The 26,375-nt window shown below is 37.9% G+C and overlaps 1 protein-coding gene across 1 annotated transcript; it reads right to left on the minus strand.

The window, feature by feature from the left end:
- HSPH1 (heat shock protein family H (Hsp110) member 1) lies at window positions 1-24,749 on the minus strand. Its single transcript, XM_059377434.1, has 18 exons — window positions 24,286-24,749; window positions 21,712-21,769; window positions 19,698-19,838; window positions 18,875-18,997; window positions 16,605-16,704; window positions 15,248-15,381; window positions 14,572-14,816; window positions 13,577-13,805; window positions 12,019-12,125; window positions 11,635-11,768; window positions 9,520-9,728; window positions 7,691-7,822; window positions 5,071-5,208; window positions 4,070-4,195; window positions 2,747-2,854; window positions 2,526-2,645; window positions 1,989-2,150; window positions 1-905 (listed from the first exon to the last, which is right to left on the minus strand). The coding sequence occupies exons 1-18, from the start codon at window positions 24,390-24,392 to the stop codon at window positions 699-701; spliced, it is 2,580 nt and encodes an 859-aa protein (XP_059233417.1). The 5' UTR covers window positions 24,393-24,749; the 3' UTR covers window positions 1-698.
- Window positions 24,750-26,375: the final 1,626 nt, after the last annotated feature.

A 26,375-nucleotide genomic window follows, 5' to 3' on the forward strand; every position in this document is an offset into this window, starting at 1 on the left:
TTTAGAAATGACACCATAAGATGAACTTTATTTTAAAGCTCATAAAAGGCTTCACAATATCAGTTACAAACAATCAACATTTCTTCCAATTTACACCTTCACATGACAATGTACTGTATAACAAGAGATATAGTTGAAAGTTTTTGTTCTGCATGCTGCTAACACATTTCACTAGCTTTTGCTTTACTCGTTGATTTTTAATATCAAAGCAAAAAGTCATACTCTATTGGACAGAATTAATATTAGAAAGCCCTTATGAAATCAGACTTAGTCTTGTTTATAAACATCCATACCCACACACATGCTGAAATGGAGAGCAAAATGCAAGAAAACTACCTTGGCAGGAACAATGCTTCAAGATTTTTAATCACAGCCCTCTTGAACAAGCAGTACAGTTTGTTTTATTTTCTCCAAAAGACAAAAGTCAATTTCATCCTCAGTGATGCAAATGGTAATACTGCACAGAAGCTTAGTATGAATTCACAATTCCACAGGAATCTGAAAGTTACCAAGGCAATTTTCCCTTTTAGGATCATAAAGACTACAGACTTAAGCTTTTTTTCTCTTTCCATATAATACACAAAATTTCTAAACATCCTTAAAAAAGAAAATATAAATAGTCTCAGTATGTTATGTAGAATCACATACTATGGCAAAAATATTTTATTCATTGAAGGACTAAGCCAACGTAACAGTATCTAGTCCAAGTCCATATTAATGGAACTCTTCTCATTAGGGTAACATTCCCCATTCTGATGTGGAGGCTCAGCACCAAAATTTTCTTTGCCTTCTAAATCTTCTTCCTTTTTATCAGTATTTGGGCCATTTGGAGTTCTTTCCAGCTTAGGTGATTCAATTTTTGGCTTGGGTTGTGTTACGACGGGTTCACAAGTGTTATTCAACTCCTAAGCAAGGAAAACAAAATTGGTAATCAGGTTAACTCTGGTCCATCCAGTCATTTTCAATTATTTTCCTAAGACACCACCTGAGCTATTTATTTTTTCTATCTCAAGGAATTCAATTTCCTCATGACACTTGCCCAAAACTATGGCTAAAGTCTGGTGAAAACAACAGTGAATAATGTTCTATGATGAGTCAGGAACCTGGCAAAGTCCTCACATACTTCATTTAATCCTCACAATAATATTAAAAGGTAGAAATTATGATCCCCACCTATGAAAGATGGTTCAGAGAGGATGGTTAACTTAACCTCAAGATCAGGTAACCTAGTAAGCAAAGAACTGGGATTCAAGATTATAGCCCCCTGACTTCAAAGGCTCACAATTCTTGGGGCTCCTGGATGACTCAGTTGGTTGGGCTTCCAGTTCTTGACTTCTTTGCCACAGGTCATGATCTCAAGGTCCTCATCAGACTCCGCACCTTGGAGTCTGCTTGGGATGTTCTCTCCCTCAGTCCTTCTGCCCCTCCCCCTGCTCACATGCTTTCTCTCCAAAATAAATAAAATCTTAAAAAAAAAAAAAAAAAAAAAAAGGCTCACGATTCTTTAACTTTGTGTTTCAACATTCTTCCAGAGGGAAAGCATCCCTTGGTTTTCTTCTCAACTTTCTTCAAAGCCTCACACACTCAGCAAGGCCTTCCTTGATAAAATACCTGAGTCCTTTTCCAGTGCCCAGTATCTCCTAACCCTTTGACTACTTAATTTTTGCCCTCAGCACCTGACCTCATCTGATACACTTCCTCTCCTCGTTTGCTGTCAAGTCTTCCTCGAACCAGCAGGCTAACTGCCACAACGGCAGTGACTCAACAAATGTATTTGTTGAACTGAATAAATAATGAAAAAATGGAAATTTAAGAGAAACACATACGATCTTCTATATTTTGTAGTATCAATAATGAACTAATAAATCTGGTCTCAATCAGGATGAGGTTAAAGAATAGTCAAAGAAAGAGTTATATTTAAGGTTCACAGGATTGCAGCTTGAGTCCCTAAGGAAACACAGCACCAAACATTAGACAATACTACTTACCTTTATTTTTGCTTTAATTTCTTGAGCACGTACAACTGGATCCTGATCAAGACTCTTTTTAGCCTGAGCATTCATGATATTGTTCATCCACTCCATCACTTCATTAACAGACTTCTCAACCTTTTTCATCTCAGATTCATCAATATGATTATATTTTTCATCCTGAATGGAAAAAGAGGCATGGTCATTCGGTAGACTTAAGTATTTAAAAGTGGGGCACCTGGGTGGCTCAGCTCATGATCCCAGGATCCTGGGAAAAAGCCCCACATCAGGCTCCCTGCTCGGTGGGGAGCCTGCCTCTCCCTCTCCCTCTGCCCTACCCTGGGGCTCATGCTCTCGCTCAAATAAATAAATAAGATCTTTTTTTAAAGAAAGTATTTAATAGTAACCTCTAACCTGACCCCATTTCCCATGAAGTTCAAATCTATCTCTATACCAAATACAAATTTCTCATGTGTTCACAGTGAAGGTTCCTCAACTTAGTATCAGTTTGCAAAAATCTAGGGTAGCTTCCTTGCAACGCACAAAAAGACTTACGTTATTTCTGAAGTCTGCAGCTACCTTGGCATAGTGTTGCAGCCTCTGTCCCAGTTCTTCAAACATTTTTGGTCGTTCCTCAGCTTCTTGAAACCGAACTTTAACTGGAGTGCCAATTTTCTAAAACAAGATGTAATTAAATTAACACTTGTCTAACTGCATTTTGAAAGTTTGTAGTCTAAAACACAGGCACCACATCCTAGGGGGAGAGAAGGACCTACCATTAATTCTTCCAACTTGTCAACATATGCTTGTTTAGCTTGGTCCTCTCCCTCTTCATAGAGCCAGTTTTCAGTCTCCGTGAGCAATCTCAAAAAATTCTGGTGATCCTGTATATGGAACATTAAGAATCCATACCAGTGGCAACTTCACTTTAAATTCACAACAAGACGAGTCATCCTCAGAAGTGCTAAACACTAAGTCACCAATCTTATTTCTAAGAAAGGCACTCTGATTAGCTGGACTCTCTTTACTGAAAAGTATCAAGGAACAATCTACTAGTAAAATCTACTAGTAGATTTTACATGAGAGATTAACAATAATTTCTTGGCTTCTCTTTTACACGGAGACATTGTTAAGTCCGGTAAACCGCTTACAGACTTAACAATACCGTATCCCAGAGTCTACTTTTGGACAATCTATACACTGAAATGGAGTTATGGAAGAACAATTATCTTTCTGCTTTCCAAAGCAATTAGGTTTTGATGAATTAACTTTCTATTCACTCCCACAATTATCAAAGGGAAATAGGCAAGTTGACAATTCAATCACTGAACCTGAAAAGAAAAATCATTCCTAACCAATTCCCATAATGTATTTCTACTCTAGTCTTGGGAGGTCTACGCACCTTAGGTCATCTCTCCTTCAGAATTCCAACCACAAGAAATCCAGGAAATGTCAGGGCAGAGCCAAAAACTAATGCTTATTACAAGGTAGCCCAAGGAACTTAGAACTAAAATAGACCTCTAAGTTGAAATTCTTTTAACTTCAGAATTAATCCCGAAACCATCCCAGATTTGTATCTAGCCAATTGTTTTCTAAGCCTCATTTTCACAGTTCTGCTTCTGAGATTTACTCAGAGCCACACTGACTTTGGAAGCTTAGAAAAGAGCTAAAGGGAATAGTCTGCCTGATAAATTTTGGAATGACTGGATGAACAAGTCTTCCGGGATAAAACACTGACCATAAGTAACCAAGGGAACCAGAGTCACAATAACAACAACAACAAAAAAAAAAAAACAAGAACAAAAATGTAAGAATGGAAGTCTTTAAAACCGAGCATTTTCTCCTATTTACCTGTCTAGCCCACAACCCTTTAATGTCATGGACTCTAAAAATGTTTGATAGGTTCTTTCTTTTTGGAAAACTAAAAAGTCATTGGACAAGTTTGAATAAAACTACATATTACTACTGAGCCTCTTTCAGGACTATTTAAACAATTTCAAGTTTTCAAAAAGCTCATTACATAATCTAGTAGAGATTTAAATGTCAAATTTTACATGAAGCACTTTTATTATCTGAATGAAACAGAGCTCTACACATACCTGTTCACATATAAATTTTTCATATGGTCCACACAGCTTGTCCCTGAACTCATACACATACTCCTCCACAGCATTTTTAGCATCATTTCTTTCCTTCTCCAGTTTATCCTGCATGATCATCTTGCCCTGCCAGAAAACAGGGAAGATTAATTCCAGCCTTACTCTTCTGCTGTCTGTAACTAAACGTTAACTAGACTCTGCTTTTTAAAATCAACAATTATACCAAAAAAAAGTGTTTACAGTTCTAATTGATACCTCATAAGTTTATAACAGATCTTATGAAGTTCTTCATTTACTAAAATATACACAGTAGGTTGTGACTTTTTTCTTAATTACATGATAAATAACATAGCTTTTGCATCTCAGACTTAATACAAAGAAGAAAAAAATTCAATTCACTACAATTTTCTTTCCTTTTAGGTAGTTATATGGTTGTCTCCTATTGGGAGTAATATTGGCCAATATATAATGGTCACAGGATGCTGCAACTGTATTTGAAATCAAGGACTGTAAATTTATTTATCCACTTATTAATGAAATATTAATGAGGTGTAATTATTAAATTTCAAAACACAATGCTGCCATCTCAATAAAACAAAACTATACCTCAATTATTTCACATATTCTAGACTACAAAGAAGCACAGTGTATTTTAACAGAAAATTTAGTATGAAAAAAAAACATTTAGTGTGGCTTGAGGTACCAACTGTATTGCGCCCTGTCCTAGAACACAGTGGCATCCAATTTCTGTCAAGACCTTGAGCAATCAAGCAGAATGATCTAGAGTATAGATCTTTTCCATAAGGAGGCAAAAATATAAACACCCTTCTTAAAAAAAATTAAACTGAGAACCATTAGTTTTGGATTCCTCCTATTCTTAAAACTGTATACAACGTGGGGTATGGGAAAGAAGCACGGCTATTCCTCTATTAGGAGTATGGGTAACTGGGCCAACCAACTAAATAATTCCAGAATGGAAAATAATTACCTGAAGTACTTACCTCTGTCTCAATATACATGTTAAGAAGGTCTTTCCCTAATTGCCAGACCAAGTTGGCTTCAATAGGCAGCTCAACATTCACCACCTTTATTTTGGGCTTTTTGGCTTCTGGAGGCTGGTCAACTTTCTTTTCATTTGCCTTAGGAAGGGGTAAAAAAAAAAAAAAAGGAAAAATTCCTAAATCTTCAGAACAACAAAAAAAAATCTCCCTATCATACTTTCTAAAAATAAACTCCCTAATATCCTGAACTGGAGGAGTGCACATCATCTAATTCCCACCCACCCATTTTAAACCAGGCTGCAGCTACAACTTAAACATGTCATACTTTCTCTCAAGAATTCACCAGGATATTTTTCTCTTTGCATATTGAACTTAAATTTAATCTTTCCTGCTAAAACTTTTCTTCATACGTCTTTAATTTTTAAGCCTGTATGCAATGCCTAGGACTCCAAAAAAAAGTCTAAACTATTATTAAATTACCACATCTTTAAATACTGTCTAGAATCTAACTAACTAAAACACACTGTGACCAAAGGTAAACACATTAGGATCACTTCTATTCCTCCTTTATACTTCAGTCCCTCCATCCCAACCAGGTATTATATCTGGTTCAATTGCAATTAGCACTATACCGATGAGTGCCTTTTAAAGTTTCCTAATGAATTTGGGGATTCTAGACACATACAGATGTAAATGTATGTATACATATATAAATTATCTTTATTCCTACTATCTGCCTTGGAGTCATACTCCTTTTCTTAAGCAAACATAAGGTAAAAAAAGAGACAAAAGAATCTTAAAATAGAAAATGAAATGATGCAGCAAATGCTAACAGTTTGCTGCAGGTCTTTCAAAATATGTAAATACAGGGCTAAAGAAGTAAGTATCTCCCATGGCCTTTAATTTTCTAAGACTTTTCTATGTATTCCCCTTTCTACACGTTCCTACTAGCTGAGATAACAAAGAACACAACTTAGGAAACTCAGCTGTGGAACAGATTAGAAAATAACAAATGGGATAAACACACACCCTGAATGGCTGGGATAGTCAGATAGGAAGGACTAGCCTATCAGTACAATAAGCACCGCCACAGGATAATTCTGAGAAGTTAAAAACTTCAGAACTCTAGGCACTTCACAGAGGAAACTGGAGGACTTGAAAAAGGTTCAGTGGCTTGCCTAAAATGACGAAGACAGAGATGGGACTAGAACTCATGTTTCCCAGAGTTCAGTACTCCTAAAAGTCACAGGTTCAGTACTCCTTAAAGTCACAGGTCTCAGAAGTGTAGCCAGCTGTCTCACCAGCAAGGATCTAGTCAATCAGCCTGCAGTCCCAATCTCTAGCACACGAGAACCCCCCAATATACTGTGCATGCTCCGGGGCACACACCACAAGGAAAATGAACTAGAGGACACCCATCCCTCATACAACACAGGAGTACAACAGATATTTGGAAAACAAATGGATGACAGTACACACATAGCAGTTAAAGTCCGTGTAAGACTCTGACGGTACAACATTAAACCAACTACTGACTGAACCGATACATCACAAAATGGCACTCAACAAGGAATGGATGAAGAACCCTCCAAAGGGGTGTGTGAGAATGTTCCAAAGGGCTTGACACTGGCATTCCCACCTACAACTATGAACATGAAATGGTACTCCATGTCATGTTCCAGACAGGCACTGAGACTACCAGCAGAAGTCAGTTACTACTCAACACTAAGTGAGGGGAGGGACGGGACATTAAGGAGCTGTTCTGGCAAAGAAAGCAATGCTGCTCCACCATCATCATCACGGAACTCTTTACGGGGAGAAAAAAAGCAGCTTTCAGAGTCAGGAACTAAAGCTCATATTAGGATTCCCACAGGATCAATCAGGGCAGGAGATTAAAAACGAAATGTTTACCAAGTATAAAACAATTCTGTGATTCATCTTAAGGTAAGAGAAAACCAAACCACTAATGAAAGGTTAATAATTTACATGCAACGTGTACAAAGAGTGAAGTTCTGCAAAGCACAGAATGATCTGGAAGAACAATGTCAACTTCCCAGTATCTACACGATTATGAATTTTAAAAGGTTTGATTAGAAGCTGTCATTTTTCAAGGGACAAGCACAAATATTTAATTTAGCTTCTAATACATACTGTGGAAACATGGCAAAGAAAAATGACTTTGAAGTACAATCTGGTTATTAGCACACTATCATAATTAATTTAGTTTTGACAGGTGATTTGAGAGGAGAAAAAAGTTTACTAGACTCCTATAGCCCGTGTATTTATCACTCAGACTAATTCAAGTGAAAACTCCTCACATTAGCAGATACCTCTGACATTAGAGAAAATAAGACATGTCATGCATTCGTCTCTTGTTGCTTGGAGTGGCAGTTAATCAAGAGAAGCTATCGTGTCTAAAACAGGATATTCAATTCCCTTAGGTGGGCTTGAGTACCTCTAACTCATTTTAATTGATAAACACATAAAAAACTGAAAAACCAAAACCCTATACAGAATAAGGTAAGTTGGTGCTGGCTCTTGAAACTGCAAATTTAATGATATCATTAATGATCACATGTTGCAACATTGTCTAAAGGAATGAACTAGAAGAGTCACTCACTTTGTCAGCATCTGGGATTTTGTTTTCTTCAGAGGTAAGTTCAGGTGAAGGGGGAGACTGTGAGGTTTGTTGACCATCAGTTTGTACCTGGGGCTGTGTTCCAGCTTCACTGTTGTCTTGCTGGATATTTTTCTGAAATGAAAGCCCAGGCACAAAGGATGTAGAAAGCAGGTGTACTTATATAAATTTAAAAGGTTACAGGGCACCAAAGACAGTACACTCAATTTCTGAAATCTTAATAGGTGGGTGAGAAAAGATACTGGATAAAATCAAAATAAATACAAAATACTTGAAAACTCCTTACAACTCTTAAACCTGTAAGAAATTATTTGAATGAGAGCAGTTAATATTGTTAAATAACCAAGCAGTAGGCATTTTGATTGATGTGATGACAACCAAGAACTCTCCTTTAGGAAACTTTGATCTAGCTTTGTAGAGCTATAACTCGCAAAAGCACAAGAAATAGATTTACTCCAGGCCTCTCTCCCAGAAACAAGATTCCAAAACTGAAATTCACCAGCAGCCATCAGCAACATATCGCCATTTCAATGAACTGAACATTTGCATAAAAAAGCCAACGATCAGTCATTCAGGGATTCCTCATTTCAGCTTACAGATACCCAAGGCTCCTCCTGTCCCCACCTTCTTTTTGTGATTTAGCTATTTCCACTTCAGAAGATCTCAGGATAAAGATACATGCTATGTGTTAGTAGACCTCAATCCCCAATAAATCAGTGCTTGCTCTAGTCCTTTCCCATCTTTGGGAGAAGCCTGAAACATTCTCATTTAACTACTTTCTGTCCACCCTGAAGGCTCTCAAATTTTTCTTGCAGAGCTTCAAGAGTCTAAGGCAGACACTGAAATAAATATTCAGAAACAAGGCACTCATGATGTAAATATCCAAAAAGTACAAAGAGATTGATACAACAGGCATTAGAATAATGGGTGTCCATAGCCAAATGGAGAAGTATACAGCACTGATCATTTAACGCATCATTTTGCAATTTTTAAAAGTGAGAACAAACCTTAGGCTCAGATACTAATGTTCCTTAAATGTTCCAGGAATAATAAGGATACGAGCTGTCTGACCACAGGATACCACACTTTCTCACATCTTAACTAAAACACTGTTCACTTGCCTCTCCATTTAAGCTATTTCTGATCATTATCCAGAAGTAAACTCTAACAGCTAATCCATCTTGAAGTTTCTTAAAATTTTTCTGTACTCATACTAATTGGAAGAACGTGAACAGTAACAACTTTCTATATTCCATGCAGATAGTTCTCTTCCTTCCCTCCCACAATTTAACAGATCACGCAAATAAAAGCAAACAAGTCCTGAAATACCAAAGCCAATTTTGCAGTATTTTTTTAAAAATCAGCTTTAATATTTGGTATATATTCCAAATTTTTTTTGTCTTTTTCTTTTTTTCTTAATCATCAGTCAAAACTGCCTTCTCATATGTGGTCAATGCCTTTAACAAACAAAATTAACATTTTAATTAAATTTGTTACATTTTGTTAATTAAAATTAACAAAACAAAATTATTACTTTGTAATAATTACACTCTTATTTTGTAATGTGCCAGTTCAAATTAGCTACATAGAATTTAACGATAATTCACCAAATTCTGGGCCATATATATCATCACCTAGCAATGCTATCATCATTCCCCAAAATTCTAGTATATATGCTGCCGAAGCGAGCACGTCATTCCCCAAAATTCTAAATAAAATTAAGAAAAATGTGTTTGAACCCTTCCCTACTCTTTTCCTATAGAGTTAACTCAACTATATATCCCAACTCAAAGGCTTATCCACAAACTTACATCAGTGTCTGAGTTTTCTGCTGGTCTCTGATTAGGACATTCCATGTCTGCTTCAACAGAAGACCCTTCATTCTCCTCAGTTGGGATCTTCTCCACCATGGATGCTGTAGAGATGGTGAAAATGCCATGCGTATTGACTCGCACTTTGACTTTCACTCTCGATTTTTCTCCGTCTTTCTGAGCAGAAACATTCTGAACTATGAAACGGCCTAGAACAAAAAGAAATGGACAATTGTTGAAGTGAATCTAAATGTCTGTAAAGACGACAAAGCTTCAAAGTACTGCTATTCCCAAATCTTCCCATTTTCTCTACCAACTGAAATAAAACCTATCCTACTAACATAAAATAAACTTAGGTGTATGGTACTACTCCAATACTTGGAATTAGTGTTAATATCCTATAAAACCTTGAAAGGCATGGCACTTCTGTGATTGTTTTTATTTAAAACAGATTCTGTAAGACAGATGACAAGAAGTCCCTGCCTCCTCCAATCCTATTTCAATAAACATAAGCGCAAACTAAACATGAAAATCTGTTAGCAAGTGTAAGGCAGAGATCTCAAGTGATACTAAGCATTTTAATCCTACAGAGTCTTCAGGGAAAACTGTTTTCCTGAGGGAATAATCAAAACATTTTTCTATGTGTTAAGTAGGAGAGAGTCTGATAAAACCGGATGTCAAAGCCTGAAATTATAATGCAAAATACAGTAGTTGTAGTGCATTTCTGAGTAGGAGGTAAGAGTATGGACTCTGACCCAGTCTCTGGGCTTGAATCCTGGCCGTGTAACCCACTGCAAGTTATTTAACCTACCTATGCTTCTATGGATTGAGGTGATAAGTGTTTACAGTGAGCACATAAAACCACAGAACCAAGTGGTATATGTTAGCTATCATATCCACTAATAGCCTTATTATTCCAGAGGCCACTAAGCCAAAATTAAGTATTTTGAACCTAGTATGCGCAAAGCACTATATGGGATTCGACACCTTTATATTTAAGGTGCTGTTTACACAAACACAAGAAGTTACAGATTTAATTACCAGGTCAGTGAAAGATATTAGAATAGACATTCAATAATTACCAAATCACTGGGGCTCAGGAAATAATTACTGTTAAGACTCATTTAAAGAAACAGCATTCACTATGGGGTATCCGAGATGAGTTAGGAGAAAGAGATGTAAGATTGTTCTTTAAGCATGTGCAAGCTTTTTTATTTTGGCAATAACATTGATTTAATGTCGTACTAAAAAGGCTTGGATTTTATCCTTTGCATGATGGGGAACTAATGCATAGAATCCAACCTATTAAATTTTTAGTCTCTATTTAACAATTTCTCAAGCTAATTTCCTAGCAATAAATTTGTAAAAACAGTTTAAGAACAAACCAAAAAAAACAAAAACAAAAACAAAAAACAAAAAAACAAAAAAACCACACACACACACAACAACAAAAAAATCTCTTCTGTGTTGAACATTTTTGGTGTTAAGTGCTAAGAAAGAAAACACACTGGTCAGGTTAGACCTCTACAAACAACTTTGTTATGAAAAGGTGTGGGGTAACAGTGAGTCCTGAACAGATCTTGCAATACTGGAAAAGTTTTACCCTCAGCCTGGGAAAGACACATGGCCACTCAGGAAGGGATCCATAGCTCTCCCATAAATTTCCAGTTACTAAGAGTCAAAACAGATGGACAGCACCTAACCTCTCAAGGAAAAATGTACCAAAAAAGATGTACTTTTAAAAGAGATTACAATAGAAAGGTCCATTTGAGAAGCTGCTGCAATGGTGTCTGAGCCAGTTTTAAACTGGAAGTAACATTCCACCTAGAAGAAAGGTTAGTATTAAAAACAGGTGGCGATCCTTTAAGCAGAGACTGTATCAGGAGAAAAAAGACTGACATGTTTCAAGACACAAACACATGGATGTGACAGCAGCACTAAGCAAGTCATTTCATCTCTACAAGCCAATTCATTCATCAATAAAAGGAAGAGATTTCTTCATCACCATTATTCTAAATTGACAATGACTTTACATGGAATTATGTCCCACCCAACGTTACCGAGAAGAAAATTTTTTTACATTGGTACACTATGTCTTTCAAATTAATCGCTTACCTATTTTTGCTTCTGGATATGGAACTCCTTGAGGATCAGAATAGAAAGCTTCTAGCTCAAAAGGTCCCCTTCTCAAGAAAGTAAGAACTTTGGAGAAAGGAGCAGCATGGTTTCGACTAAATACTTCGTGGACCCTAGAGGAAAGGAAAAGGCATTCAGTATTCCAAGCGCTTAAGATTATAATGCTACACAAAACAGAATAAATGATCTGAAATCACCAATTCTACCTCACCATTTATTAACACCAAAATGAGAGAACTATTTTGATAGGTTTGGTTGTTCAAAGACTCCAATTGGACTCATCAGACCCTCAACTGTAAAAGTCATTTGTTAATTTTTTCTCCTTTATGTTAAAATAGTTATCTGAATAAACTTGCTACATACCCTTCAGTATCTTCTGAATCATGGTTCCACACCAGAGATATTGCAAAAGGAACAGCATCTGTGATGGAAAATTCTCTAACTTTAAATGCCGGGGAAAGAATTGCACACTTTAAAAGAAAAAGAAAGGATTATCATAATATCATGAATAATTGCACTCATCTTTTAATATAAAGCTCAATTCAAATTGGATGGTAAGTTTAAATTCAAATTCAAAATTGCTTACAGTATATGTCATCGTAAGTACAAAGAACAGAACATCTAAATACTATGCCAGTCACTAAATATAGACCAGTAATACAATGGATCTCAGGATGACAACTGTTGACCAATAACAAGTTTCATAGGAGCTTAGTTAGGGAAAAAAACCACTGGCCTTGCCAGGAATGCCCTGATAGCAATTTCAATTACAAGCTGTACCACTCTGGAGTCTGTGTGTGTTTCCACAAACAACTCTGTCCATATCACCTTTCAAATGTCTAAAAAACTTTTGAAAAAGATAAAACCCAAAATGTTCATATTTTCAGGTAATTTTATGAAGGAAACAATGGTAAATTCAAAGTTGAGGTGGAAAACACCCAAGTGACAGGTGGATTTAGAGAAGTCACATAAAACTGAACAAATACACAAGTAAAGTGAAAGTCAATCTCTGATTAGCACAGGATCCTTCAAAAGAAAGGCCAAAATAAGCTCTACTTCTAAAGAAATGATAAACTTCCAATGTTTTGGGGAATTAGAGCCTTAGTTAAGGAAGTACACTCCATTATCAAGGAAAAAACAGAAACAAAAACCCCAGATGCATCATGTGGATACAATGGACTACCAGCAGTAATGAGTACATATCCTTCCTTTTTAAAGGAAGGTATAGTCCTTCTAAAAACCTTTGTGTACAGAACCTCTTGCTGTTTTGTATTAAAAGTAACTGTGCTAGCTAGATTAAAATTTAAGCATGGTTATCTTGAAACTTTGGTTAAAACTACTTGGTGACTATAATATTATCCTAAAAATAAATACTAATTTCCTTATCAGCAACTTCTAGTTTTGGTGCTTTCACTTTGCCAAATGAACTTAAGCCTCTGAGTGGCCTTCTTACTTGATATGTAAGTTACAATCAGCTTGAAGGAGGAGGAAGAGCTGTTTCCTAAGACCACTTGTTAACTAACACTCTCAGCAAATTCCCCCCCACCCCGATCACTTCCTCCTTACACCACACTGCTGTTCCAAATGCCCTCTCTGTGCCTGGGAAGTACTGCTACCACCACACAGCTAATTCATGCTTGATTCTTGTGTTTCCTGGGTCTCCTCAGAGTCATGCCTGTTCCTGACCCACAGTTTAAGAAACAACAGCTGCAAATTTCCTTCCATCAAAAATTTCCTAGATGTTCCAGATCTGAAGATCCGTTTCCCCAGAGCCTTATGGCTGTTGTTTGGAAGTGCACTCCCTCAGGATAGCTAATTAGACACAGGGCTCTGCCTATTATACGACCTCATCACAGTGAAACAAAGCAGAAATGGTTAGAGGCATGAACACCAAGAGAAAAAAGGGCTGAGACAGCAGTACCTGTAGTGCACATCCTCTAGCCACGGCTTCATCTGCATTGAGTGTTGTGCTAATGTCTTTTCCAAAGAATCGGGCAATTTTTTCTTTCACAGCTGGAATTCGGGTAGTGCCTCCAACTATCTCCACAGCACTCACATCTTCAACTCGGAGCTGAGTCTGTTCCATCAGTGAGTAAAGGGGAACTTCTATCTTTTGCAGGAGGTCGGCACAGAGTTCTTCAAATTGTGCCCTTAGTAAAGAAGAGGAATGCTACTAATCTTTGGAAACATTATCTTAAAGCCAATATCCTGACCAATTTTTTAAAACAATATTAACCCAAAGAATTTCCTTTTCCTTTGACAACCTCAATTCCACATGGGTCAAGTTAAACTGTACTATAATCTGTAATTTTTAACATATATATAAATATACAATACAGGAACAGAAAAGAGATGGGGGAGAAAATTAGTTATACTGGTATTCTTGGAAAAAAATCACTTTTATATTAAGACTGCCATTTTATTCCTTAAAACTTTTTTGGTGTGTAACCATTATCACTAACTGGCCTAGAAATACTAAGAAATGATAAATACCAAAAAGACTCCACCATAAGGGCACCTAGCAAAGTGCCTGTTTTAAAAAAAAAAAAAAAAAAAAAAAAATCTTTGCATGGGGTGCCTGAGTGGCTCAGTTGGTTAAGCATCCAAATCTTGACCTTGGCTCAGGTCATGATCCCAGGATCGTGGACTGAGCCCTATGTTGGGATCCCCGCAAGGTGTGGAACCTGCCTTAGATTCTCTCTCTCCCTTTGCTGCTACCCCCACTTTAAAATAAATAAAAAATCACCTCTCTGCCGAAGTGACCCTAGTTTCTAATGATGTGAATAGTCCTAGCGACAGTAGCACACCCTCTTGAAAATGGAGGCCAAGACTCTCAACACCATAGCTAGACAGACACCTGAGCCATAGTTTCAGCAGGAAGTTTCTTCTATTTAATCAAGAGAATTCAAGACGCACCTGTTCATCTTTCCCGAAACATCTTTGTCATTCATAAAGCACTCGATATTCAGTGGTAGGTCTGTGCTGTTAGAACTCATTAACTTTTTCAATTTTTCACACTCTTGATACAGACGAAGGAGTGCTCGTATTTTGGATTTTGCATCCAACTTGTACTTAGTTTTAAATTCTGCACAAAAATGTTCCACTAACTTTTCATCGAAGTCTTTTCCTCCTAAGAAAGGATCGAAGGCTGTTCCCAGTACCTAATTTAGTTAAAACAACATATAATCTGGTTATTTTCATATTTTTAACTAGAATCTTAAATACTGCTACTCAAACAACTGAAGACTACAGATCAAGACTGCTACTTAAATTACAACATGAAATCCAAGTCAAGAGAAATGTTACTACCAAAGCCAAATGAAATGCTAAATCTCTGATTTACTTTTAATGATTACATAGGATAATCTTTAAAAAGCTGCTCTTTCTTAAGCCAGAATACTTAGAAGTATGCGAAGATAATTACATCATCTTTATAGAGAACAACTTTAGGAATAATTCTTTGTTAATATCGTTACCCCAAACTCTTCATTACCAAGAAGCAAAGTTAAGAAGCTCGGTTGATTGAAGTAAAATGATAAATACAACACATTTAAATATGTTTTGGTCACTGAGTTCTAATTTATGACTTTACCTTCAATTTTCCCTTGTTAAAGGCACAGGCAGACACTTGAAAAGCTGAGTGTCCCATATCAACAAAAACTACTATCCGAGGTTTCTCATCCAGGCCTGGAAGATCCTGCTTATAGATCCCGTAATTCAAAGCAACTACCAAAAAAATAAAATTAAATTAAATTAAAAAAAAAAATCAATCAATTCTTTGGTTCACATTTTCTTACAATTTCATCATTACCAAAATAATTACACATGCAGGAAACCTGACTATACCTCAAACGCTTAAAGGTGAACACATTTCTTTTATACCTGACGTCAAACTAATTTTCATGGCATCAGTAACTTGCTCCCTTTCTGATTTCCGAACAATGCTCTCTCTATTCACTTTGCAATGTATGAAGAGATACCACAGAGAAAATGTACAAGGTGCAAATACAATGAAATGTAATCACAAACAATAGCAGTCTCGTCACATAATACTTACATTTGAACCACAACCTTTGAGACTGCTTATCCAAAAAAATTAAGAATTTAATACATGACTACAGCAACTGCAGTTCCTACCAATTTCTTTTTAGATTCAACGCAAAAAGCTGATCTACCTTAAAGAGACTGTTAGCTTTTTCTGAACTTCTAAACCACTGTATTTCTAAATACATATAACCTTAAGAACACAACTTTATTGATACTTTTAGGAATTTTAAAACACATATTAGATGTGAAAGACATACATGTATTAGATATAAAACACGTGTATATTAGATATACACTGGAAAAAAGTCTTATTTGCTTTGTCTGAATACACTACATTGTATAATTGACCTTTTGTTCACCTGTAATCTTAAAAAACTAGTAAAGGCTCTAGGAAGAACAGTCATTGCTTTGCTTACCACTATATCTGTAAATACAATGCCTTGCAAATGATACAGTTTAAATCAATATTTGCTAGAATATGAATAATCAATAACTAACTGCATATATTCAGGAAATATAGAAGGGAAAACTTTTTTTTTTTTTTTAACTTAATCAATACTTATAGTCAAGGCAGTTGTAAAGCCCCAAATCTTTAGGTTTTGGGAAAACTTAAATATAAAAACCACATAAGGAAACAAAGAACTAAATTCAATACCCCTAATTCAAAAGATTAAAATATATACATAGAATTTAATGAAAACAGAACCATAAATCTGACAAAGTGTCAATTTCTCATTAGATAGAAGCATCTGAAAAGTTGGAATTCTTTAATTTCAAATCTAACCCTTTTTTTTTTAACTAGGCTACGTTTCTACAAGCACATGAATTATATACCTGATATGTCTTAACTCGAGTTTTGATAGTATATTCACTACTACACAAAAATAGTTCTTTTCCCTTACCAGCTGTCATGTCATTCATAAGTCTCAGGCAGTTTAGACCAACTATTTGTGCAGCATCTAAAACAGATCGCCTTTCAGCATCTGTGAAGAAAGAGGGAACCTACCAACAAGAAAGGAAAGAATTTTAACTTGTCTAAAACACACACATCCGAATTCCTCACAACCACTTATAATTAAATAAAACAGTACAGCTAAATAGGTGCCTAGCAAAGTTACAGAACATAAACAGAACTTCCAGACTTCATTTCCAGCAAGTTCCTTAACTTTCAGAAGAATAATTACTTTTTAAAAAAAATGTCCCAAAATTATATTATCAAAGTAATTTTTATTATAACCAAATTTTAACCCAAAATAAAAATCAGGAGTATTCACTAAGACATACTGACAATTACTTTTTTTTTTTTTTAAAGATTTTTTATTAATTAATTTGACAGAGAGAAATCACAAGTAGATGGAGAGGCAGCCAGAGAGAGAGAGATAGGGAAGCAGGCTCCCTGCTGAGCAGAGCGCCTGATGCGGTACTCGATCCCAGGACCCTGAGATCATGATCTGAGCCGAAGGCAGCAGCTTAACCCACTGAGCCACCCAGGCGCCCCCTGACAATTACTTCTATGTAATAAAAAGCTTCAGATGTAGGAAATACCATTTCGGAACCAGTCTTAAATTTCTGACAGCTGGAAATCACAGCATTAAGTCAAATTCTAATGTTAAATATAACTGAACTACAGGTAAATACTGAAGGAACTTAAAGATAATATGGAACTAATACTAGCATATGCAACTGCTCTATAGTTTTGCTATTCATTGCATTTAAGCATTAATAGGTGATGGGGTACCTTCTAATTCTATAGAACTGTTAAGATTACAAAAACATTTTTAGGCAAAGCCTGTTGATATTCTTAAAAGAAGGAAGAGCAAAAAACAGCTCAAGGGATGGGATGAAGTTTCTTATGGTGCGGACTTGTGCTTCCAGCTAGGTTAATTCTTTTGATCGCTTTCTAGGACAACACTCTAACTAGGACACTCTTCAGGAGGTGTGTCTAACAATACAGTCATAGAATCACTTAACTAACAAAGTACCGAAGGGAAAACTTAGTACAGTGGGCTTTCATTTTTCCCCCAAAGTATTTGTAGCTGCTTCAGAAAGAGAGGCAAGAGCAAAAGTGGGTCTGCTCACCTTTCAAATCGGAACACTGCTTTCATCAGTTTTCCATATTGCTTATTCAAAAAAAAAAAAAAAAAAAAGGAAGAACCACTAACTTGTAACTTAATTCTTTAATTTTCCCAGAGATTAAATACTATTTTTCCAAGCGACAACCAGACAGTCTTATAGAACACCTTCTGTCTTTTCTGTCTTGCAAGGACAGTAGGAGAAATTTTAGGCCTCTGAATCTACTCTTCCATTTCCCAGGATATATTGCCATAAAAGCTTTTGAACCGTCTGGGAAGGCCATGCTGCCCATGTTATAATGCAAAGACCATGCAAGATGCAGGGAACTCCATCACAGACTGTCTTGGTCCAGGGCATAACCACAGAAGATCAAAAAGTGACCCTAGACATTTGGGAGAGAATTTCCAGCTGCCTTTTTGGTGTCCAAATAAAAGATGATTTTTGTCCATTTCAAATACACCTTGATAACCTACCAACTGCCCACTGAAGGTAGTGGGCTTGTCAGTGTTAAAAAATCTTCTAAGTTTTGTGATACCTAGGTGTCTCAGTCAGTTAAGTGTCTGCCTTCAGCTCAGCTCATGATCCCAGGATCCTGGGATGAAGCCCCATGTTGGGCTCCCTGCTCAGCAGTGAGTTTGCTTCTCCCTCTGCGTCTCTCCCCACTTGTGCCATCTCTGTCCCTCAGATAAATAAATAAAATCTTTAAAAATCTTATGTTTTATCACTACTAGGAGATGACATTATAAAACTTCTAATGAACTGGTTGTCAGCTGATGGCAGAATTCTGAAAATGTCCCATTAAGTATACAAATAGAAAATCTGTTCACTGACTGTATTAGAACATTCCCCATTCAGCCAACCAGTCTCTTCCAAGGAGCCCTAGAGGAGACTCTGATTTGCACCTCCAATCAAGAACCTCTGCAACTTCGGCTAAAAATATCACTCAAACATACTCTGAAATGCTCCTGAGTGCTATGCTAATACAGTCCAGTAGGATTTTGATCTCTAGTAATAGAACAGTTTTCACACATTTAATACTTAAGAGTAGCAAAAAAGGCAAATTAAAATAAAACACACTGCCTTGCTGAATTGTACTTACTGAAATAACACAATCTGTTACTGGTTTCTTGAGATTGTTTTCAGCAGTTTCCTTTAACTTCGTCAACAGCATAGCTGTTATTTGCTCCACACTAAAGAGATGTTCTTCATCCATGTACATAACCTACATTGAGGAAGAAAAATGTTTTAAACATTGTAGTACTTAAAACTACATGCTAATACTAACTTCCAAATATTATTACACATTCTCTTCCAGAAAACCTTTATTGTTACAACTGTTAGAAAAGAAGAAAACGAAGAAAAAAAAAAGAAGAAGAAGAATTAAAAAAAAGAAAACTTTTCTCTAGAGGTGAAGGGAAGGAAAAAAGCTAGGACAGATTTTTTTTCCCTCTACCCAAAGTACTAGTCAAAACATTACAGAAAGTAGTAAATTTCCACTCTAACTAAAGAGATCAGTGTAGCCATTATTATTTTAATGGTGACCCTAAGATAAAAATGCTTCTGCTAATTTAAAAATAGATTTCTGGTTTTGTTATACTACTGCTCTCCAAACAACTACAACTGGGCTGTCAAGGAATAGACTTTTGTATGATAAAATAACACAATTGAGATTTTTTTCTAACCAACACTAAGGAATCCTAAATTTTAACAATTATAAAGAACTTATGAGACATAAATTAAGTTATAGCAATATAATTTGAATAATTTTCAGGCATTAAGACATACCTACAGTTTATAAGAACTTGACAAAAAATAACTCATCTAATTAAGAACTTTAAATATTTACTAAGAATTAAGTGGTGTTTTTTTTTTTTTTTTCCTATTTCCAACTAAGGACTCTAAGGTTGACCAGTCCATATTACCTTTATTCCAACTCCACCATTTTTCATTGGAACCAAATCATAACTTAAGTTTTCCTTCTCCTTCTGAATGAAGGGGTCACTGAATGCTCGGCCATGAAACCTTTTGAAGTTAGACACTGTATTGTTTGCATGAGTGATTTGCTGCAAAAGAAATTATAAATTTAATTTTTTTTCTAATTTGAACACCTATCAGCTATTACAATTTTACAGAAAGTCAAATGTACAACCCAAACCATTAATAACATAAATAACCTCTCTGCAACCCCCGGAAAATGCCAGAAGGTAGGCAGTGAGAGGGAACAGGAAGCAATACTGTCACCAGACTTTAATTTTAAAAAAGATTTCAAAATCTGCAAGATAAAATAAAAGATGGTGAAACTATCACTAAAGCCCTGAACAAACCAAGAACTGCACCCCTTTATTTCATTTCTTTTTCCCCACTAAACTTTTAAGTTTTATACCCAATGAATAAATAAGATCTAGAAGCACTAGAAGTCAAATTACTTAAAAAAAAAAAAAAAGTGAAAAGTTGTTACAGTCTAGTAAATTGCTAAGTGGTCAGCACAAACATTTTGTGTTACAAAATACATGGGTTGGGACAATAATGGAACATTAATTATCTATACCAAAAAGAAAGAGGCAAGGATAATTCAAGAAGTTTCTAAGTGACTTAATGCTTTCAACTGTGTATTTTTGATGATTAGGCTCTGGATTGAAAAGTCCCACACTTCAGTGTACTTCACTCACAGAAGTCAGCAGTGGGAACTTTATTTAAAATACATAAATAATTCAAAGACTAAAAACTGAGGCTTCTGAAGTAACGAAAATCCCAAAACAGTTTCCTGTTTTTCTCTGCTCCACGTCTTTTAAAGGGAGGAATACAAGTTGACAGCACTAGTTTTTCAAACAATACAGAACTGAAGCATGTACTAAAATACATTTATATACTAAAATATGACTTAAAGTATATCCAGTAACTTAAAGACTAGATCTGAGCCTCAACTGATTCTCCTCATATAACTACAAAAGACTGCCATAGTTTTAGGTCTGAAATTATCAATATTCTAAATGGCCATATTCAGGAAGATAGTTACTTCACTAACGTGTTTCTTTCGAGTATATTATTTTAAACATACAGAGCTATTTTTCTCTCCCTTGTTTTCTTTTGTATCTTGTATCTCTTCCAACTAGCTTTACTGTAGCATTTCAGGGATTAGAATTTTGTTTCTCTTTCAGCAATGTTATTTTCTGTATTTAAATGAACTTTTCCAGTTTCTCTTTAAAAGCCTCTCAGAAGAGATTTCATATTTCATGTTCTTTTGCTTTAATTTTTCCTCCCCAACCCTATGGGCTCACCAGTTTTAACGTGAGGCCTACATGGAAGGGGCATACATAAATTTTCTATCACATTAATAACAGGCAAAATTAATTTCAGTAACTTATTTTAAAGCCTAATAGATCTAAAATACTATCATTTCAACATGTATTCAATATAAAATATTGAGGAGATACTTTATTTCAAGACTTCAAACTCTCATGTGTATTTCATACTTGCTCCACATTTGTACATTTCAAGCATATCTAATGGTTACCCTTAAGACAGCACAGGTCTATATAGAACATGCTCCCAGTCTTCATTATTAAATAATCTGAAAGTGCTTCTAAATACAGAACTTCTAGAAGGAATCTTTAACTCTTAAATATACAAGAAATTCCACATGAAAGAACTTCAAGTGTCTTATTTGTAATTTTTAAAAATTAGATAAATTACAAGGTGACAAAATTACTAAAAATTAAGGTTGGCAGATTAGACTGTTAAAGTGGTTCTTAGGAGAAGAGGCAAGCAACAGAAGGAAAAATCCCCATGTAAAGGTTCATAAAGAATACCTGCGTTACATTTCTAAAACTCAAAAATATGTAGGCTTAGATATTTCATATTCTTGTATGCCCTTGAGATTTTACCTTCAAAGACTCTCCCTTTAAAAAAATGACCAGAATTCTCTAAAGAACATACCTGATTTTTGGCTGCAACTCCAATTGTTCTGTTTTTTGATCCAAATGATATGACTGATCTAGAAGATATACAAACCACATGTCTCAAAACTGTTAAAAGGCATAGGGGCAGACATCTTTAACTGACAAGAAAATATAAAATTTCTTACCCACAGCGGGTGGTGGGGTGGTTTGAGGACAGCATAACTATAGCACAAGTTTTGGTCAGATACTCAGTGGAAGTCTGCTTAATTGCTACTCTGAGAATCCAATCTAGGTAGCCATCTTACCTAAAAAGTCTGCTCTTGGTTCAGGGGGCATTTTCCAATAGCTCAAATACCAATATAACTGTCCAGGTCCCCAATTATTAGGAAGTGCACATGAACTCTGAAAATACTTTGAATAAAAGGTAACATTAACTTGACCTTAGATACATGATTAACAAAATATATGGTGTTAATTTCACTTCTCGGTTAGCAACTCTGTACAAATCTAAGTTATCACTGTCATACCCACTGCTGTTCTGATACACCATTGGCCTCTTTAGGATCCAAAGGTTTATATAAACCCAAACAAGAGGGCCTGGAGGTTTCTGGAGTTTCAAAGCTCAAGAGAGGGTCTTATAGGGAAGACTATACTTGATGAAACCAAGTAAGAATGACACAGAGCAACTACCACAAAAGGAGGTAATAATTAGTTACATTAAGTCAGCCTTGAAGAGATGAAAAACGACTTCTGTGAGATAACCTTCTCGGCAATAGAAATGGAATGGTAGCACAGAGAGAAACTCAAAGTCTTGTCAGGAGGAGGTAAGCAAATTAGGTTTTCAATCAGAGTGCAGGTAGGAGTAATAGATGAACAAAATGGGAATATGCTGAGGGCATTAAACACCAGGCTAAATCAACTTTAAATTGGCTATTAAGGAGACCCCTAAACCTAAATTATTTGAGCAAGTACTAAACAGCATTCTAAAAGCCAGAGAAGTGTTCAAGCAAAGGCCAGACTCTTCCAAAAAAAGTTTATCATTCTAGACTCAGAGTAACTATTCACTTGCAGAACGACTGAACTCATTTTCCACACTGAAATTAATACTGCCAACCCAGAGGAATCAAACATCTATTCCATCTAAAGATTAAAGGGCATTCCAATGCTGCCCTCTGCTTACCCTTTATAAGGACATATCTGTTGTTTCTAGTTTCACAATGGTCACTACAACCACATACACATTTTGTTCCTACTCTCATCTGAACAGCTTTTCTTCCTTTTATTGGATCAAAGAGAACAAAGATGTAAACTGTACCTAAGCATGAAAGCCCAACACTCTGTCTTTCCTACTATACTCCAATTACAGAGCCTTTTACACAGCTGAAGAACAGACTGTAAATTTGCAAATATGTGAAATCATGGAGTAAGTATTCCCAAGGCTATTCACTGTCAAATATTTGCCCATTTTCTGATTTTCCATTCACTTTCAAAAATAGCCATCTGTACTCAAATTGTGACATATACAGTCATTCTACAGTCATTCGTTGTACATTCTACAGTCAGTCATTGGGCCTTAATGTCTCATTCTATGCTTTTTATCTTGGATTTAAGGCACTTAAAAAATATCTACATTAATTTCCCCGAGAAGTAAGCAATTGTTTTCATTAACATACATGCAGACATGTTTCATGTATTAGCTTCAGAAAATAAGCCCCTCGAAAAAGTTGCTTTAATAAAACGTTACCTTTGCCCACCTCCTGCCGCTATAGAATATGGTATTTAATTCAGTGACAACATTTATCCCCGAGTTCTAGCACAAAACCGTGCAATTCTCATTTTATCTCCTTTATTTAAACGGGGCAAAATTAATAAACTAAAACACGATTTAGGATTCCCCTCGAATGGCTCTCATAAAACGAGGAAAAGGACGTTTACATCCTCACAAATGATCCCAGGCACTAAGGCTGACAGCGTTAGCAACCACAAGTGCGCAAGAAGAGAGGGATCTGTGAAGGGAGTGATTCTCTGGTCGCTAACAACAGTCCACCCGCTCACTGGACAAGCAGCAGCGCACAGGCTCTGGAAGCTTCCAGTTCATTTCGAGATTCACGATGCGGAAGAAAAATGCTCAGAAGCCCCGCATCTGCGGTGCGCAAAGATCTGCTCGGAGGGAGGGGGACAAGCTGGGGGCGGCAGAGGCAGCTCAGAGAAGCCACATGGGGAAACGGGGGCGGCCGCGGAAAGGGCGAACAGAGGCTTGCCAAGAAAACGAATAAAGTCGCGGGCCTGGCAGTAGGAAGACCGACCCCGAAGCGACGACCCTGGGCCACTCCACTCTAGGACTTGACTTTGGCCCCGTGAATCGCCAACACCCCCACCCTCCCCGCTCCTGGCAAGCCCCCACCCCTACTCTTGGGCAAGCGCCCTGCCCTACGCGGCCGCCGGTACCCAGACCCTACGGAGGAGCGCAGCACTCCGCACGCCGCCCTCCGATCGGCCCGGCGCTCGGAAGCCGGCCCGCAAGCCCCGGGTCCCCACGCTCCCCAGCCCCCGCCGGCTTTCCCTCCCCACTCCAGAACCCTTCCTAGCGCCCCCGCAGGCTCCCACTTACGGGGTGCACCGGTCGCTGAACTCGTTGGCGATGGTCTCGATGCCCCCGGCCCGGGCCACGGCAATGTAGCAGCTCTGCGAGCCCACATCCAGCCCCACCACCGACATGGCCGGCTCGCGGTCCGCCTCCGCCCGGGCTCTGGGTCTGGGTCTGGGTCTGCGTCCGCGTCCTCCGGCCGGCCGCCCGCCCGCCCGCTCCTTCCGCAGCCGCTTCCTGCCCCGGCCGCGCCCGGCTCCCGCGGAGTCCGACCGCTCCTCTGTGACTCGGGCGGACACACGGACAGTCGGCCTGGCTGGCGCCTCCGGCTTCCCGGGGACAGTGGCAGCTCTCAGAGGACCAAGCACGGAGGAAGGCGGCCAACGGTCTCCGCAGGTCGCTCCGCAAGCTCGGGATGGCAGCCTCGATCCGCACCCGCAGCAAACCGGCGCGGCGCTGACTACCGGCCCAGAAGGGGAGGTCCCAGTTCCTCAGCCTTATGTATCGTACTGATCAGAACTTTCCAGAATCTGCGGCATTTACTCACCGGCGCCTCCACCGGCCCCTCCACGTGCCACTTCCGCTTCCTTCTTCTCGAGCCTTCTCGAAAGATTCTACCCAATGGGTGGCTGGTCCCTTTGGGGACGGCCACGGTTGCCATAGTGGCAGAAAAGCCGCTCCGACGCGATTGGCTCAAGCCCGCCAGGCTGACCCACCTACGTCCCCGCCCGCCCTAGCCACGGACTCTTCGGTGTCCCAGTAAAACAGACAATGAAGAACGGAAAAATGGAAAATCGTAATCCACAATTTACTAGTGGGTGATGGCGTCCGACCCTGGGGAGGCTGATCGGGCGGAGACAAACCCCACTTCTGCGGAGACCCTAGACCCCCTAGACCCTGAGGAGGCCGACCCGCGGTTCACAGAGCATGTCGGGAATCGTAGTCCAGCTTGGGAGATGGAGTGCGCCTTGCGTGCTGGGATGTGTAGTCCCGGCCGCAGTGCGTGTCGGGACCGGCTTTGTCTGGGGAGACTCGCGGGAGAGGCTGGGTGCTGCTAGTGCTTTTGCGCGCGTTCTCCAGCTGCGGTGTTTTGTTTGCTGTTTGTTTTGCGTTCGCTTCTGTTGTTGTATAGGTTACGCCACAACTGGAGAATTATGAATTACAAGAGGGAACTTCCGCTTAAGGCGCTAATAGGCGCCGTGTGTGTGTTAAATATTCTTGTATTCGTCAGCCCGCAAGGTAGTCTTCGGTGGAACAAAACGTGGAAGGTTTTTTGGTGGTGGTACTGATTTTTTTAAGGGAAGCATTTTTAGATGTGGCGTAATATGGAAAGCTGTCTGTAATATCACTTGGTGCTTATTTTTGATGTCTGTCTTCAGCGGACCTTGTTCTACTCTCACTCCTAGCCATAAATTATTTAAGTTTTGCTTCTCGGGTTGATCAGAAAAAAAACTTTTGTTTCTTTTCCGGAACAGGGATGTTGCAATCAACTTATTTTCGGTAAAGAGACAACTATGAAAAAAGTTCGCACGCTGCTGCTATTGTCTAGTCTTTTAAACACTTAACGTGTCTTTCAAGTTTTCCTGATAGCTCTCTGATCACTCACCCTAAGGCACAGAGAAATACGAGCACAGTCCAAAGGTGTGTAACTGGATAAGTTAAGAGTGTGACCCAAAGATACAAAAATCTGTCTCTGAAGAGTATGACAACTCTTAGAAGGTTGTATGAGAGACAAGTCTAGGAGGCCAGCTTTTGTTACACGTGAAGTAAATTATATGTGTTTTATGATGGCTGGCCTGGCGCTTAGACAAGCTAATAAACCTTAAAATGCTTCATTAGCTAACTAAAGGTGATTGGATCCTTACCTTTGAAAATATTGGTAGCTTTGAGGATTTTTGTTTTGCCTTACAAAAACTTCCCTTGCCTCCACATTGTTTGCATAAGAAAATTTTATATATTACCATCCATGGAATCATAGCATTTTTGAACAGAAATAGAACTTTGAGATTTTTTTGGTCTTCTCACATTTTTGTATATGAGGAAACTTATGCAGAAAGGAGAAAGGAACAGTTCTTGGTCTTTAAAACTAGACAGATTTGAGTCAGTTTCAAATC

This window comes from Mustela nigripes, chromosome 15, assembly GCF_022355385.1.
Source record: "Mustela nigripes isolate SB6536 chromosome 15, MUSNIG.SB6536, whole genome shotgun sequence".
Classification (NCBI taxonomy): domain Eukaryota; kingdom Metazoa; phylum Chordata; class Mammalia; order Carnivora; family Mustelidae; genus Mustela; species Mustela nigripes.

Coding starts and splice junctions, on each gene's coding strand:
- HSPH1 (XM_059377434.1), bottom strand. CDS start 24,392: ATGTCGGTGGTGGGGCTGGATGTGGGCTCGCAGAGCTGCTACATTGCC. Junction 18,998..19,697: donor ATGGTGGAGTTGGAATAAAG/GTAATATGGACT, acceptor TCCTCAATGTAG/GTTATGTACATGGATGAAGA. Junction 12,126..13,576: donor CTAGAGGATGTGCACTACAG/GTACTGCTGTCT, acceptor TTTCTTTTAAAG/TGTGCAATTCTTTCCCCGGC.